Source organism: Camelus ferus, chromosome 8, assembly GCF_009834535.1.
Source record: "Camelus ferus isolate YT-003-E chromosome 8, BCGSAC_Cfer_1.0, whole genome shotgun sequence".
NCBI lineage: Eukaryota > Metazoa > Chordata > Mammalia > Artiodactyla > Camelidae > Camelus > Camelus ferus.
In genome coordinates, this window is record NC_045703.1 from 74,539,030 (window position 1) to 74,555,083 (window position 16,054).

The window sequence follows — 16,054 nt, forward strand, 5'->3', positions numbered from 1 at the left end:
CACAAGACATGTATTTATTATGTCCCATATACTGAGCAGCACCTCCTGTGTCCCAGTCTTAATTTCTCACAGAACCTGCAGTTCTGTTTTGTTGCTCTTTTGTGGGTGAGGCCGGGCAGGCCCCAGCTGAGGGTCTGCCCAGGTTCCCGAGCAGGTACGTGGCAAACAGGAGCTCTGAGCCGAAGGCCTTCAGTATGAACACTGGGGTAGTCCACAGGCTGGTGAGGTGTGTATCTTTGTTCTTCTCATGAATATCAGGTAAACGTGTAAGTCCTTGGGTTCCATTGTTTGGGTGTGTGTTTTTCTTTTTAACTGTAAAAATATTCTTTCAAACAACTCAGAGGTGTGTAGCCAGGAAGGGAAGTTTCTTCCTTCCTCTCCCTTCTGCCTGTTTCCCTGGGTTCGCACCAGGTTGGCGGGTTATCTCCCTCTTCTGTGCAGATTCTTTCCTTTGGGGGTGCTTTTGATACCACTTTTGGAAAAAATAGGAAAGTATATGTTTGGTTCTATAGCCTTTCTTTAGTCATTTTCATACACAGATCTCCATGACAAACAATCCCACGACGTGGAATCTGATGGTGTAACATCATCTCTTATATTCCTTAATGTATGTAGCCACTTCCTTAATCATGGTCACTTACGTTATCTGTGGTGTTTCACTGTTATGAACAGTGCTGCAGGGAACATCCTTATATGAGTATTTGTGGATGAGTACAGTGTTTCTGCAGTAACATCCCTAGAAGAGGAATCGCTGTGCTAAAGAGTACGTATTGCACCCTAGGTTTTGGTAGCTCCACACCAGATTGTGGTCCAGGTACACGAGTGCCCTTTCCTTGCGTTTCCCAATCATGAGTGATGCCAATAATGTATGGATTAATTGTAAAGACATTAATTGTCTCCCCATAGGTCTTCCCTTAGAGTCTTCAGTGAAGTTTCATAATTCTCTTCATATAGGGCTTTTACATTCCATACAAGTTGATTCCTAAGTATTTTATAGTTTGTTATAAATGGAATTTTTCATAGCACTTTAAAGTCATGGTTGATATATTTATTTCCGCTTATCTAGATTATTAAGCTTATAGTTGCAAAATGCAGCGTACAGAGGAAACCTAACAAATGTTTAGCATAATGTATTATTCAGAGGCAGGCACCCCAGCAACCACAACTCAGAAACCTTGCCAGATCCCAGAAGCTTAGGCTCCAGTCCAGCCACAGCTCCCCCCCCGCCCCTCCCATAACCATTATCCTTTTACAATAATTACCTAAACACCTCTGTCTTCCATTTTCAATACATTAATAGACCGTTTTATCTGGTAGTTTCTCAGCCTTGCCATTAGCAAACTCAGGGTGGTGCAGTTCAGTGTGCCCGTCAGTTCTCTGTGCTTCCTGCACCTGCGGTGCTGCACTTGGGCTTGATCTCTTTGCAGAAACTGTCAGTGGTGTTTTTTGGGAGTCAGTGTCTGGTTGCCTTCTCACTGATCCGTTAATTCATTAGTGGGTTGTGAAAGATGGAATTCTAATCACTTTTTCATTTATTCATTGGGATACTTTCATGAGGTGGTATACTTCATCTAGCAGGATAAATGCTTCTTTCCTTTTAAAAGTTTTCAAGATAAAATACCTCGTGAGTTCATACTAATATATCCAATTCAAAATCAGACTACAGGGCTTTTATTTGGTCAATTCTGTATTATCTTTTACACTGAGAAAATCCTTAATTTCTAAGGACACATGGGATGGTACGTTAATAACAGAATACTACCAACAGTATGATTATCAAAAGCACTGAAACCTGTTTCTTTGCGGTGCTCTCTGAACTCTCAAAGGATGATGAGACCGGCACTCGGTATCTGAAATAAAGAAGAGGTGAATGCAGTGCTCTCTGCAGCAGGGAGGAGTGAGCTGCCTGATCAGGCAGCGCCAGCCATGCAGAGGTCTGGGGGACGATGGGGTATATGGCTGGGCAGCAGCGACAGCTGTCCTCTGCAGGGAGCAGTCGCTGGGTGAGAGGTGGCCATCATTTCATGGGTGACATGGTGGTGTTTTCTGTTTTTATTAACATTTCTAGAGGCAACAGAGTTGCTTTTTTATCTAAATTGTTATCTTATTTTGTATTATTTTCAATGTAGTTTCTATTTTTTTAAACATGGTTGCCAAGTCAGTGCTATGATTCTGGTGATTTGGAATAGTGTCTCCACAGGGAAGGGCCCTGGCAGGGACACACACCTGGGACAGCCTGACTGGTCAGTGTGCTTGCAGCATAACCTGGGGATGTCTCCAGACAGACCCCAATGAATTTGCTTGAAAAGTCCTTAGCAGTCAGTATAGTGGTCTACTTTGGAAAACTTACTTCTGAATTATTTAGTTTGGACTATGAAGTTCCCATTTGTCTAGTTTTCCGTAAGTCACTGAGCTTCCTACCAAGTGTGTGACTCTTGCCATGTTTCCCTCCGTAGGCACAGGGCGTGAACTATGGGTGATTGTCACCGATTTAGCACTCCTAGCTTGAGTGAGGTGACACCACCATTCCCTCCCTCTTTGAAATTTGTATTTAGAATTAGCCCAGTAACAAGCTCCCCATGGCAATTCCATGCTGCAGTTTCCCATAGGGTGCTACGTGTAACTGTAATCACAGACATGAGATGGACTGAAAGGCCAAGACTTTCTGATGTGAAAGTATCCTGAAATAGCCAGGTAGTCACTGACATTAAGTGATGTTACCTCCAAAAAGATGTGTTTATGGTAGCCGTGCATTTCAGGGTTAACAGGGATGCTACAGAATTAGCTGTTGGTCTTCAAGCAGTGATCAACAGCAGTGTCTCCTCGGGTCTGTCTTGGTTCACTGCTGATGAGAGAACTGAGCATCACAAGTGTAAAAGGCTAGGGGCTAGAAGGAGCTGTAGCACAGCTACTGGCACAGGTTTAGGACCCATCTGTATAAACAGAGGCAGCACAAACAACATCCCACACCTGGCAGCTCCCCTAAGGCCAGGCAGTCCCTGGGGCTGACCTGGGGAAACTCCAGTGGCCGATTCTCGCATCCTTACTGGGTTTACTTGCGTGTGGACAGTGGTACAAGATGGGCAGATGGGAAGAGAAGACCATTGCTCTTGCCTTTCAGCCTCTGGTCTGTAAGCAGTGCCACTGGCTGACCAAGGTCAGTTTTGAGGTAGAGCTTCTCTTCAAAGTCAGGTTTTTTGATCCTGCCAACTCTGCTGCTTCAGAATGACTGGGTATCCCATTCATTGTATTCACCATACTAGTTAGTGGGGTTCAGTATTTTCCCATGTAAACTGGAGCCCATGACAGTCACCTGATTATTATACAAGTCTCTTGGGGTTTTACCCAAATATTTCTTCTCTTTGTTTTAACTTTGCAAATTTTAGAGGGAAAATGCTCTTGAGTGACAGTTTGACTTAACCCATTTTTTTGTTGAAAGAAATATGCATAAAAGTAGAAACATCATGTCACTCAGTCCCACCATTCATTTAACCAGTTCACATTTGGTGTGTATCTTTTGAGATCTTTTTCTTTGTGCACATACACACGTATAAGTATTTTTATAAGAACATGATCACATATGAGTACCATCTATTAATGCTATCTTGGGGTCTACCTGTGTCTTATTTGATGTGCATGTAGGTCTGTATCAAGACTGCATACATAGCCTCCTGCTGGATAGGTACACCAGAGTTTACTTAATTCCCTGTCACTGGACATTTTTGTCTAATATTTAGACAATGTAAACAACACCTAAAACAGCATCTCTGTATGTCTTTGGTACAATAACTTCCTTAGGATAAAGTCCTAGAAATGGAATCACAAGGTCTACGAGATTATGTTGCCTTTAAGCTGTATCTGTTATATCTTGCTTCCAAACAAATTCCTCTGTGTAGCCAGTGCCCAGTCTACAGCTTTCGGCACAGGTGAAGATAGCCAGGACACCCCAGTCGACACTCCTGCCCAGTCTGTCAGCCTTCAGGTAGTTGAGCAGCTGAGGCATGACCTGAGAAGAGGATGGCACAGTTAGAGCCACGCCTGGAGGTGAGGAGCACGTCTGCTTTCAGAGGACCAGAACTTCCCTGCCAGCACTTACAGGGATCCTGTTCTTTCAGTCTCCACATTGCCCAGCAAGGTTACAGATACTACACTATTAACATACTTAACAATCTAAAAATACTCTGCAATTGTGTGTTTCTTTAAAGCCCCTCTCTACTTCATCTGGTATCTCTCTTTTCCATTTGAGAAAGAAGTTCCCAAGTGCAGTAAGGTCAGCTGATCTAGTTGGCCTGACTGTTAACCTGATTAATTATTTTTATTAATAACGTGCCACGAAACAGAGCTGAGGCTTCTACTCAGGCAACCTAAATACCAGGTGCTGTTACTGTGACTCTGAAGAGACCCTAACTAGTGGTAATGAATACAAAAAGGAACTCTGCTGATGCATTTGAACAGACTAGAAAGAGGTCTTAGAAGTCAGTGGCCTCCTGGGGAAGATAAGAGGCAGCACTGCCACCACTCATATGAAACTGCTTTACACACACAGTTAGCTCGGTCTTGGGCATCAAGAGCTCTGGCACTAAGAACCAATCCGTTTCGGGTACAGTCCTCAAAATTCCCTATTTATTCTAGGAAACAAATACCACTTTGTAAGGTTAGAGAATCCACAGTGCAAGAGAATTTCCACCCAGCCCCAATGCATTCTGATACTATTTCTTTTGGGGAAAAAAAAAATTTTGTCTTAATGATTACATCCATTTGTTTTCCTACCAAATCCACAAACCAAGACTAAACAGAGCAAGGATTCTAAAACACTCCTCTCACCAAGTCAAAGACTATAAAAGAAGGTATGTCATTTAAAATTACAAAGTCAACAACACAGGCACTAGAAATAATGATAAAACCACACTGGAAAGTGGGGAATGGTCTAGATGGTGTAAAGCCTCATTACTGCAGAAGTGAGTCAGCAGATAATGTCTAAAAACTAGTTTACTGACAAAAGTCTCAGACAAAGGATGCTATTTAGAGATAGAAATAACTAACAGATAAACCAGTAAAACATTAATTCCCTCCTAAGAACAAGCTGTAAGGTGAAGTTGGAAACTACTCATTTTCATTACAGGGCACCTTCCATAATACCACAGGGCCTATGCGCATGTATTACTTTGGCAAAGTTTTTTAATGTTTAAAACCATAAATCAGGGTAATTATATGCTAAAATAGTACTTATTTAAGGTCATACCTGGAATTCAAACATTCTTTTGGCACCGCAGGGGCAATCTGGAATATCCTTTTCTTGGGGAACATTTTCACCAGAGATCCAGATGGGGGCAATCCCTCTGCCATATCTGAGAACCTAAAATCAATTAGGGTCAGTTTAAATCACCAAAATCTCACGTGACCTGAGGATCACCTAGAGAAACTCTATACATACTCCTACAGCTGATGAAACAGCCATCTGAAAGCCAGTTTACTGTTCCCTCCTCAGACCTGGCACCACCAATGCCTCCTCAGTGTCATCAAAGCCATTCTTCCAGCCTATCTGACTCAGGATGTCAAAATTATATTTCTTAGATGACAATATGGCTAGAATCTGAATGCTATGAGTATTTTGTAAAGGAACTAACAATAATCCTCTTTCAGGTTGTGCATCTAAAATGCAGCCCAGAGCCTGTGCTTACCTTCACACAGATAAAAGAACCTTAGTTTAAAATTTTGAAAGGGACAAATACCAAGTGAAACAGTGTTTAGATAAATACAACAGAAGTAAATTTCATGATAATAAGATCGTATATAACAACTTGAGTGATTTTCCTAGATGTATCTTGTTAAAAGCATATGCATTGCTAAAACCACCTTCTCAGTGTTTGGGACCTAAATCTATTCTTCCTAGAAAGCTCCTGGACATTTATCTGATCTAGTGACTGGTTTATGGGAACTTAGCTGAGTCTTCTTTATGGACTTACGTTAATGATGAGGGAAGTTAAGGGGAATAATATTAATGGAAGAACAGAGATGGAGGGAAACATTTGCCGAATACTCACTATGAGCCTGTAATCTACCTTAATCCTTAAAACCACCGTCTTTTTTTTTTTTTTTCTGCACCATAGATACGATTACATCAGAAGGTCATTGTGTAACTCAAGGATCCAGAATTTTTCATAACACCAAAGCCCGTAATTCTTTTCACAAGGCCACAGTGGTCTTTGTGCTAAAGTGTTAGGTTGGTTTTGTAAGCAGAGGTCCCTGTTGGAAAAACTGTCAGAAGTTTCTTTTCTTTATTTTCCCCACTGGCGCCCAGATTCCATGTATCACGGGCAACATCTCACTGCTCTTCTATCCCTCATGGTTTTAGAAAATGAATCTTATATGATAAACAGTATAACCTTTAGTCTTTCAACAACTATTAAAAGGATCAGCACTTCAGAAACACCTTTCCATACTGGACCATCTGTGTCAAGGACTCCTGTAAACATGAGACTACTTTTATTATACAGATTTACTTCTACACAGGGATTAGACCCCTAAAACACCACCTAAAAAGAACACAAGAAGAAGCTATAGATGAGTTCTATTTTACCTGTTCCGGTTCAAGGGATACTTTAGCTTTAAATTCCTGGAAAATGTTATCTTCCCTAGACTCATGTCTTGCCATGGAGTCCAATTCTTCCTCAGGTCCTTCATCTGAAAAATCATCAATGTATTATGGCAATAGGAATAATCCCCATGTCTAGATAATTCACATATGCTGAGGGAAGTCCAGCTTTAAACAACCAACTTAGTGTTCAATCAGATTGTGAAGGCCAGATGTTTCCACAGGATTTCCCTATTTTAACTCATTAATGTTTGTGCTTGAAAAAGACCATCTGAATTTCCAGATACTCCATGAAGCATTATTATTATGCAGGCTCCTACTTTAAGAGCTTCTCCTTAAAGTTTCCAATTAAAAGACCAGACCTAAGTCTCAGGCTCAGGACTGCAGTGCCCAGCACATGATGGGACAGCCAGCAAACATGAGCCCTTCTGGTCACTACTGTCCTTCAACCGTCTTATCTCAAATGTCTTTGTGTCTCGTCTTTCCTTTCCCCACTGGTACGTCACCACATGCTCACCGTGGACCTACCAGCTCACTCCTCTTCACACACGTCTGCAATCCCAGCTACCTGTCTCCAGCAGGATTTAGTCTTTGTAGCTCAGGAGATTTTTGATACCCTGAGTGTGAACTTAAACCAGAAAGCTGACATTCTAACCTGAAATCTAACTTAGGTTCTAAAATCTACATTTTGTGCTGTTTAAGAGCTTAAGTTCTAGAGTCAGTAAGATGTGAGCTCAAACTCCAATTCTAAAACTTAACAACTTTGGTCAGTTACATGACCAAACGAGTTACACTCAGAACCTGAAATTCCTCACTGCAAAATGGGGTACAGTTTCTAATATATTGTTGGGATGTCAAGATTTTAATAAGATCTTGCCCCCAAAAAAGCTCCTGGTGCAGAGTAAGTGTTGGATAAATTCTGGCTGCTACTCAGTCTCTCAGCATAGGCACTGCTCTAGAGTGTGAAAATCCTGAGGTAACTGACAAAACCACTATCTGAAACTGGCCAGATAAAAGAGAAACTGACTTTTAAAGGGCCCTGCCGTCCCACCAAACACTGTGCCAGGCACTGTCACATATACCATCTCAATCTGAATAACAAATCTTGGAGGCCGATGAACTTTCCAAGTTTCCAGCATCTTGGGCAGCCCTGCCTGGATACTTCCTCTAACACATTTTTAATAGGAACCAGAACGTACCTTATATATGCTAAGGCAGGGAGGTACAGAAAGGGTATTTTCAAATAAGGCAATATTTGTAAAGTACAGGCTGCAGCCTCCAAAGTGAGTTGACTTTTTCCTCTCAGTACCTCTCTTCTTGACATATCAAGCCCTTTCTTTGAAGCATTAGATTTAATCACTTAATGAAGTTCTGAAACTGACTCCTTACCCATGCTCCCTATAATCTCTGATTTGTCTTCTTTTTCCACAACTTCAGGCATAAGCTCATCTTCTGTTTCTATTACAATTTCGAATTCTGGAAAAAGGAAGTTGTGGTCTGGAACTGTACTGTCCAAATTATCTGAAACAAAATAAAGTAATTAGCATCACTAGCAATCATTTAGTTTCTGGAAGTGGAATAATTTCCTATTTCTGAAGTGTATTCCATGGCATAACAGTTTTCCCCAGTAAACTAACATATGTAGCTCTGGCATTTTAGGTTATGGGTCATAAATTAAATGACTACATTAAGCAGGTCTGGAACACATGTGACTGGGCAAGACCCCACAGCTCCTCCTTCATGAATGTGTTCATGTTATCAGTTAACCAAGATTTTGAAAAGCATTACAGTTTTTCCAATATTAACCTTCATCCTCGAAATGAAAGATTTGGGTTGCCAGACGCTAAGAAACTGAGTTGAGATTTTAAAATTAAAAAAAAAAAGGACGGACTGACCTGCTTGTGTACAAGCCTGCTTATGTCCCGATCTCCAGTCTAGAGTCTGGTGCTCCTTACTGCAGTAATGTGCCTTGTGACATCGCGAGCATGTTTTGGGGCCTACACAGCCACAAACCCTGCAGAGATGAACACCAGACTTGAGCTGGAGGCACACGGATTCTCCTGTCTCTGGAGGAGGATCCTCGGAAGGTGGCTCATAGGAGTAGAAGTCATTTCTCCTGGGCAGCTGATTTCTAAAAACTAAGGGAAGACGAGGGGAAACATTATGACTTAAAATACAATACAGCGATTTAAATATTTGAGCCTTCACACAGACCGAAAAGACGCTCAGTTCTTAAAAAAGATAGAAGGAAGTTTTTGCTTTTAGAGAGTGTATTTTCTGGGAGGAAAAAAAGGAGGTGAAAACGAGAAATTTTTCAAGTCCACACAACTAAGTAGGCTCTTAGAGCTTTTTAAAATTAGTAACAAGAGTAATAGCTTAAGTCACACAACGGAAATATGAAAAATCTGTTGGGACCCGGCTTTCCGATATGTGATGATTTTTATTACCTGACTGTAACCAACTATACCTAACACTACTGGTTAACCATAAACGGGGGCCTAGGACTGCGCGACCACGCGGCCCGGGGGAACCGCGCGCCCCACCCCCGCAGGCCCGGGCCCGCTCACCGCGCAGGCCGGCGCAGCACGGCGGCGTCCGGCAGCAGAAGAGGAAGAGGCCGCGGTGGAAGGCGTCGGCGCGGCCGGGCAGCGGCGCGTACAGCTGCAGCAGGAAGGCCAGCGGGCGGCCGCACAGCGCGCAGGCCAGCTCCGCTGGCCCCGGCAGCCCGGCAGCGCTCAGCCACGCCGGCCGGCCGCCCACTTTGCTGGGGAACTGCTCACTGCGCAGCCGCCACGCCGGCGCCGCTTCCACGAAGCCCAGCTCTGCCAGCCCAGCGCTGGCGGCAGCCATGGGCGCAGGTAGCGGGACCCCCGGACTCCGGAAGCGCGGCCGAAAGCGGAAGTCGGTGCCTGAGGCGCGGAGGACGGCGGGCCAGAAATGATTGGACAGCAGGGCCTAGGGGGCGGGGCCACGGGAAGGCGGGGCGTGGGCCCAACCCGTTGTCCTGGCTTGTAGTGCGTGTGGGGGCGCGGGCGCGCGCCCACGTGGCTCCCAGGGGTGGTCGTTTAGGTGAGCGAAGTGCTGTGGACCGCCCGGTCTCTGACGTTGGGACAGTCTGGGTATGTCCTGCAGACACTCTGGAGCGCTTTTGACCCGGGAGCACCCTTCTGCTCATCTATGGGCCGATGACTTCAGCCATGTCTGGTCTCTGGAGGCAGGGCTGTAAGGGGCCGGAAGAAGCAGGGCGGAGATGCTGAGGTTTCCTAAATGTCACTGACCCAGTTGGTTCAGGAAGTGGGTGGCGGGTGGCATGAAGAGCACAGTTAGGGAGAGGGTTTAGGATGAGGGGGAAGGGATAAACTTACGGGTTAGGGTTGTGCTTAGGGATTGGGCTAGGGGCTGAGGGTTAAGAGTTTAGAGTTGTAAAAATTAATAGAAACCTCAATTAAATAGGATTGGGAGATCATAAAGGGGAGCTCTCATTCCTTGCTGCAATAGCAGAGCGCAAGCAGTAAGTGGAAAGACTCCTCTTCTTTCCTGGCAAGGACGCAGCGGATGAAAAGCTGTGTCCTCTGTTTACTGTAACCCTCGCAAATTCCTTTTCCTTCCTGAAAAAGTATTTGCCTTCCCTTGACTGTGGGGACTGGCAGCTGGGTTGCCATGGTTGCAGAACAAGCTTTGAGTTTCTCCAGGTCCTGAATAAATCCATCTTTGCTGGAGAAATATCCGGCTATCTGTTTCAGGCCAACAATGGAAAAACTGAGTAACTCATGAGCTGGCCGAAGCCCATGGAAATGATGCAGGAAAACAAATGTGGGGCATGAGGAGGGCTGTGACCCAGGTCTCAGTTGAGCCCCTGGGACTTCGGGCAGGAAAGAATTCAAGAGCGAGCCACAGTTGAGTGAAAGTAGATTTATTCAGAGAGATACATTGAAAGGCAAGAGAAAGGCCACAAGGCGTGGGGGTTGGGTTCTCAGACTAAAAGTAGGTACACACTCCATAGACAGTATGTGGGCCTCTCTGAAGAGGGAGAGAGAAGGGCGGCCACGAGGCGCCATGTTGCTGTTTTTTATGGGCTTGGTGGCTTCATATGCTTATAAGTGGAAGGGCCAGTCTAACTAGCCTGGGGAAGGGGCTGGGATTCCCAGGAAGTTGGCCATTTCCCACTCTTTGACCTTTTGTGGCTAGCCTTGGGACTGCCATGGTGCCTGTGGGCATGTTATTCACCATGTTAATATATTACAATGGGCATATAATGAAGCTCAAGATCTGCTAGAAGTTAAATCTCTCTTCATCTTGAGCCTCAAGACCTACTGGAGGTTGAATATTTTCACCATTTTGATGTTAATTGCTGTAGCATTCCTTGAATGGCTGTGCCCTGCACCCTTCCCATCTCAAAACTACTCTGTGAGACACTAATGGTGGACGTAACCTACATTTGTCCAAACCCACAGTTTGTACAACCCTAGGATTGAACCCTGAGGCAAATTACAGGCTTTAGCTGTAACAAATGTCCCACACTAAGAAATTAATAAACAGGGAAATTGGGGAGGGGTCAGGGGTTAGTGTTAGGGTGAGGGTTAGGCTTAGTGCTACAGCTACAATGAGGGCTAGAGTGAGGGCTAGGTTGGCGGCTAAGGTGAGGGCAAGGGTTAAGGCTAGGTTTAGGACTAGGGTTAGGGTAAGGGCTAGGGCTAGGTTTAGGGCTAGAGTGAGGTCTAAGTTGAGGGTTAGATTGAGTGCTAGGGTGAGGACTAGTGTGAGGCCTAGCAGGAAGGTTATGGTTAGGTTTAGGGTTAGGTTTAAGCCTAGGGTTAGGGCTTGGGTGAGGGCTAGGTTGAGAGCTAGGGTTAGGGCTAGGTTTAGGGTTAGGGCTACAGTGATGGCTAGGGGGAGGTCTAGGCTTAGATTTAGAGTTAGGGTTTTCATTAATGTTAGGTATAGGTTGAGGGCAAGAGTTAGACTGAAGTTTAGGGCTGTGGTTAGTGCTGGCATTAGGGCTTTGGTTAGGAATAGGGTTAGGGCTAGGTTTTGACTAGGCTGAGTGCTAGGGTGAGAGTTAGGGTAGGGTCAGGGTTAGGACAAGGGTGAGGGTTAAGGTCAGGGTTAAGGGTGAGGGTCAGTGTGAGGTAGGGTCAGGGTAAAGGATCATGGTCAGGGTTAAGGGTCATGTTCAGGGTTCGGGTTAGAGGGTTCAGGGTTCGGGATTGGTCTCAGGGTAGGGCTTGGGCTAGGGTTCGGATTCTGGTTTGGGTTCGGGTTTGATAGGGCTCGACATTTTGGTTCAATAGGGTTCGAGGTTTGGGTTCGGTTTAGGGTTCGGGGTTTGTGTCAGGGGCTGAGTCAGGGTTATGGTTAGAGGGTTAGGGTTTTAGGGTTAAGCGTTAGGGGTTTAGGGGTAGGGTCAGGGTCAGGGCTTGGGTCAGGCCTAGGGGTTAGGGCTGGTATGATCCATGTGTTAGGCAGCTGAGAGCAGAGCTGGCTGCTGGGTGCAGGTTGGGTAGTGTCTCCTCTCCCTTAGCTCAGTGTCATCTCACAGGATCCACAGGGACCCTGCACCATCACCAGGAAACCACACACTGGCTGGATCATGCAGGCAGAGGACAGCCCCCAGATAGGCGGGGAGGCGAGGCTACAGCACCCTGGCTGGATGGGCCCTGGTCGGCCGGGACCACAGCAGGCTGGGCAGGTGTCTGAACCTCTGAGCCACACACCCCTCAGTTGGAATCACCCTGTGGGTCTGGAGGGACCTAATGAGATGAAAATGAGGTCCAGCAGAACTCATCGGCAGAGGGGCTGGGAGCAGAGGGCGGGGAAGCCCAGAGCAGGAGGCACAGCCACTGTGAGCAGGAGCTTAGGCCTCCCCTCTGGAGGCCTCGCTCCCACTGTGCTGTGGCTTGGGGCCTTGCCCATCACGCCCACCCACTAGATGCAGACGGTCCTCACAGGGCACCACTCCAGGAGCACGTGGGCCTCCCATCACTGACAGAGCTGGACTTACTGGTTTGCTTCTGAATGTCTTACCAGCACCCCAGAGAGGCGAGTCTGATGGTGCACTGGGATCCACAAACTTAGACTAGAGCCTCTAAAGAGAAGGAATGAAAGTGGAATCTCAGCCTTTGAAGGAACCCAACACTTCAAAAACAAAAATAAATGAATGGGACTACATCAGACTAAAAAGCTTCTGCACAGCAAAGAAAATAATCAACAAAATGAAAAGACAACCTACAGAATGGGAAAAGATATTTGCAAGTCATATGTCTGATAAGGGGTTAATACCTAAAATAAAAAGAATGCATACTACTCAACAACAAAAAAGCAAACAACCCAATTAAAAAACATGCAGAGGATCTGAATAGACATTTTCCCAAAGAAGACATACATATGGCCATCAGGCACAGGAAAAGACATTTAACAACAGTAATTATTAGGGAATGCAAGTCAAAACCACAATGAGATATCACCTCATACCTGTCAGAATGGTTCTTATCAAAGAGACAAGAAATAACAAGCATTGGTAAGAATGTGGAGAAAAGGGAACCCTCGTACACTATTGGTGGGAATGTAAATTGGTGCAGCTGCTATGGAAAACAGTATGGAGATTCCGCAAAACTTTAAGAATAAAACTATCATACCGTCCAGTAATTCCACTCCTCAGTATTTATCCAAAGAAAATAATAACACTAATTAGAAAAGATACATGTACCCATATGTTCACTGCAGCATTGTGTACAACAGCCAAGATATGGAAGCAACCTGAGTACCCATCAATAGACGAACTGATAAAGATGTGTTGTATGTATACATACACACAATGGAATACTATTCACCCATAAAAAAGAATGAAATCTTTCCATTTCTGACAACATGAATGGACCATGAGGACATTATGCTAAGTGAAATAAGTCAGACTGAGAAAGACAAATACTGAGTGATTTCACTCACATGTGGAATATAAACAAACAAAATAATGAACAAACCAAGCCAAATGAAAACAAACAGGTAGATACAGAGCAGTGGTTATCAGAGGGGAAGGGGTGGGAAAAAGGAGATATGGGTGAAGGGAGCTAACTGTATGTTGATGAAGGAAAATATACTTCTGGTGGTGTGCTCGCTGTAGTGTATACAAAAGTACAACTATAGTGTCGTACACATGAAGACATAAGGTGTTATAAACCAAAGTAACCTCAATGAAAAAAATTTTTTAAAAAGATGAGAGGGAAAGTGATTCTTTGCATTCCAAAGACTGCAGCTTTGGACAGCCCACCCAGGGCCTCCAAGGAACCCCAATTTATTCCAGCATAATTGAGGCTGACTGTCCCCTGGACAGAAATTGGGCAAGTTCATGGATGTGGTCAGAGCCTGCACTCAGGTTAAGGTTATGGGTTCACCAGGAAGGCTTTCCTAGGTCACTACCCACACCCACCACCTGCTTGTCCATTTCCAGCTCAGGCCCAGAAAGGGCCCCATGGACCACAAGACCCACAGCTCTGCCTGGGCACACACTCCCTTTCTGCCTGGTCCGTCTCTCCTGTGTCCCCTGCAGGGTCACCAGGAACCCCCACTTGCCTGAGTCAGTCTGTCTGCTCTGTCCTGAGGAGGCCTCTGTGGCATCAGGTAGAAGAAACAGGAGGTACCTGTGGAGTCACCCTCATACAGCACAGCAGCCAGCACCCAACTGCTGGGTGGGCCCAGGCGGGGTTCAGGGACCTGCAGCATCTCCTGGTTCTCACCTCATCCCAGCACTGCCCATGGGAGAGTTGCTAAACACCTCTGTGCCGGCAGCAAAAAGAGGACACTTGTTCACACACCCCTCCCAGAGCATGGGGCTTAGGTGGGCAGGCCCTTCCCAGGATATGGAGCTCACCTGGGCAGGCACCCAGCAGCCCATGGGACTCATGAGGGCAGGCCCCTCCCAGGAATGGGAGCTAGCAGCCTAGCGAGGGTGCTGGGGACTCTCAGGGCCGGACGTCCCTTCCAGAAGACAGCCCAGCCAAAGTGAGGGAATCTTTGGGGAATTACAGGTGGGAGAGAGTCACAGTCTCATTTCTGGTTTATGAAATCCACTTTGGGATGGGATGTGAGATGCACCATGGGGGCAGGAGCTTTGTCAGAGCCTGATGGAGGAGCCGGGCCCAAGATTGGTTTGGGCCACCGTCAAGCCTGTGGCTGTAGAGTGCTGTTATTGTGAGGACTGGCCATAGACTCCAGAGGAGGAGCTGACAGTCACTGGGGCACAAGGAAACTGGGGGACTGGGAGGCCCCAGGTGTCTGGGCTCAGCAACCAGGGGAGGCGGGGCTGCCTCCTGGGGTGTGGGGAGGAGCAGGGTCACAGTTTTGTGAGGGGCCTGTTAGCCCTAAGGTGAGAGGGGGATGCAGGGTTTGGAGAGGTGGCTGAACTGGGGGATGGGTCCAGGGAGGAAGGAGAGAGCCCAGGTCGGGGCAGGTGAGTTACAGCAGACTCCATGCAGGGGACTGTGGTCCTGATGGAAGCAGCTCAGAGTGAGAGGATTGGATGTCAGGTGCTCAGCTTCACTCTCCTGTTCCTTTGTAAAGCCACTGTGTCAGAGTTTGAAACACTGCCAGGGGGTTCCTGAGCCCATTGCAGCCCTGGCTTCATCCAAGGGGCTCAGGTGGAAAACAGAACCACTGCAGGTCCCTCCAATGTCCCCACAGGGAATGAACCTCATCAGGGCACTAGGCTCACAGACTTTAGGAGACCCCTGCTGTCAGGACTGGTCTTCTTCCTTGCTCTGACGTGCTGGTCAGAGATCCAGGTACCCCGTCCTGACTCCACCCTCCAGGGCCTGGATTCTGGGACAGCTGGGTAGCAGTGCAAGACCCTCAGTCTCCTTTATCTGCCTCAGGGTGGGAATGTCTGAAAAGCTGCATTGGCTGATTTCACAGGTCTGGGTGTTTCCAGCAGGTATGGGGGTAAGGAAGGGGTGTGAGGTTCCTATATCTGCAGGACCTTCCCAGGGTAAAGAGCTGTGCCTTCCCCTGGCCAGTCCACTCCCCATGCCATCCCACCTAGGAAACTCAGATCCAGGAGTATGAGGGCCAAGGCTCTCCCCTTGCTCATCTGTGACTTCCCATTCCCACAGCGAGGAGCCTGGATCCCACCATCTGCCCTTTATCAACTCATTTCTCTTTTCCAGGTTTCATTCACAGTCGTTTCAGAATTGTTAGCTACTACACCCCGGAAAGAAGTTTATAATACAAAGCCCACAGTTTAACAGTGGTCCATTCTGCCTTTGCAGAATGATTCTGTGCATTTCCAAAGTTAACTTAGGTCGGCACCTCTTGCCTACCACCGACTGTGTGTTTTTACACCCATTTCTAATACAGTTAGATTCTGTCACATTGTGTGTTCCACCCTGTGATGCCGCTACACCCTAAACCGCTAAATTTGAGTAGATTATGATTGACCTTTGGGCTGTACAAATGCATGGGCTTAGA

The 16,054-nt window shown here is 46.2% G+C and overlaps 1 protein-coding gene across 1 annotated transcript; it reads right to left on the bottom strand.

The window, feature by feature from the left end:
• Positions 1–1,033: 1,033 nt before the first annotated feature.
• PDCD2 (programmed cell death 2) lies at positions 1,034–9,503 on the bottom strand. Its single transcript, XM_032485411.1, has 6 exons — positions 9,163–9,503; positions 8,491–8,733; positions 7,985–8,116; positions 6,581–6,684; positions 5,243–5,356; positions 1,034–4,006 (listed from the first exon to the last, which is right to left on the bottom strand). Exons 1-6 carry the CDS (start codon positions 9,443–9,445, stop codon positions 3,848–3,850), a joined length of 1,035 nt encoding a protein of 344 aa, XP_032341302.1. The 5' UTR covers positions 9,446–9,503; the 3' UTR covers positions 1,034–3,847.
• Positions 9,504–16,054: the final 6,551 nt, after the last annotated feature.

Bases quoted from the DNA above. Each gene is read 5' to 3' on its own strand.
- PDCD2 (XM_032485411.1), bottom strand. From the start codon at position 9,445: ATGGCTGCCGCCAGCGCTGGGCTGGCAGAGCTGGGCTTCGTGGAAGCG. The intron at 8,734-9,162 runs GTGAGCGGGCCC...GTCTTCCCTTAG, and splicing joins GTGCTGCGCCGGCCTGCGCG to TTTTTAGAAATCAGCTGCCC. The intron at 8,117-8,490 runs GTCAGTCCGTCC...ATTTTGTTTCAG, and splicing joins GCAGGCTTGTACACAAGCAG to ATAATTTGGACAGTACAGTT.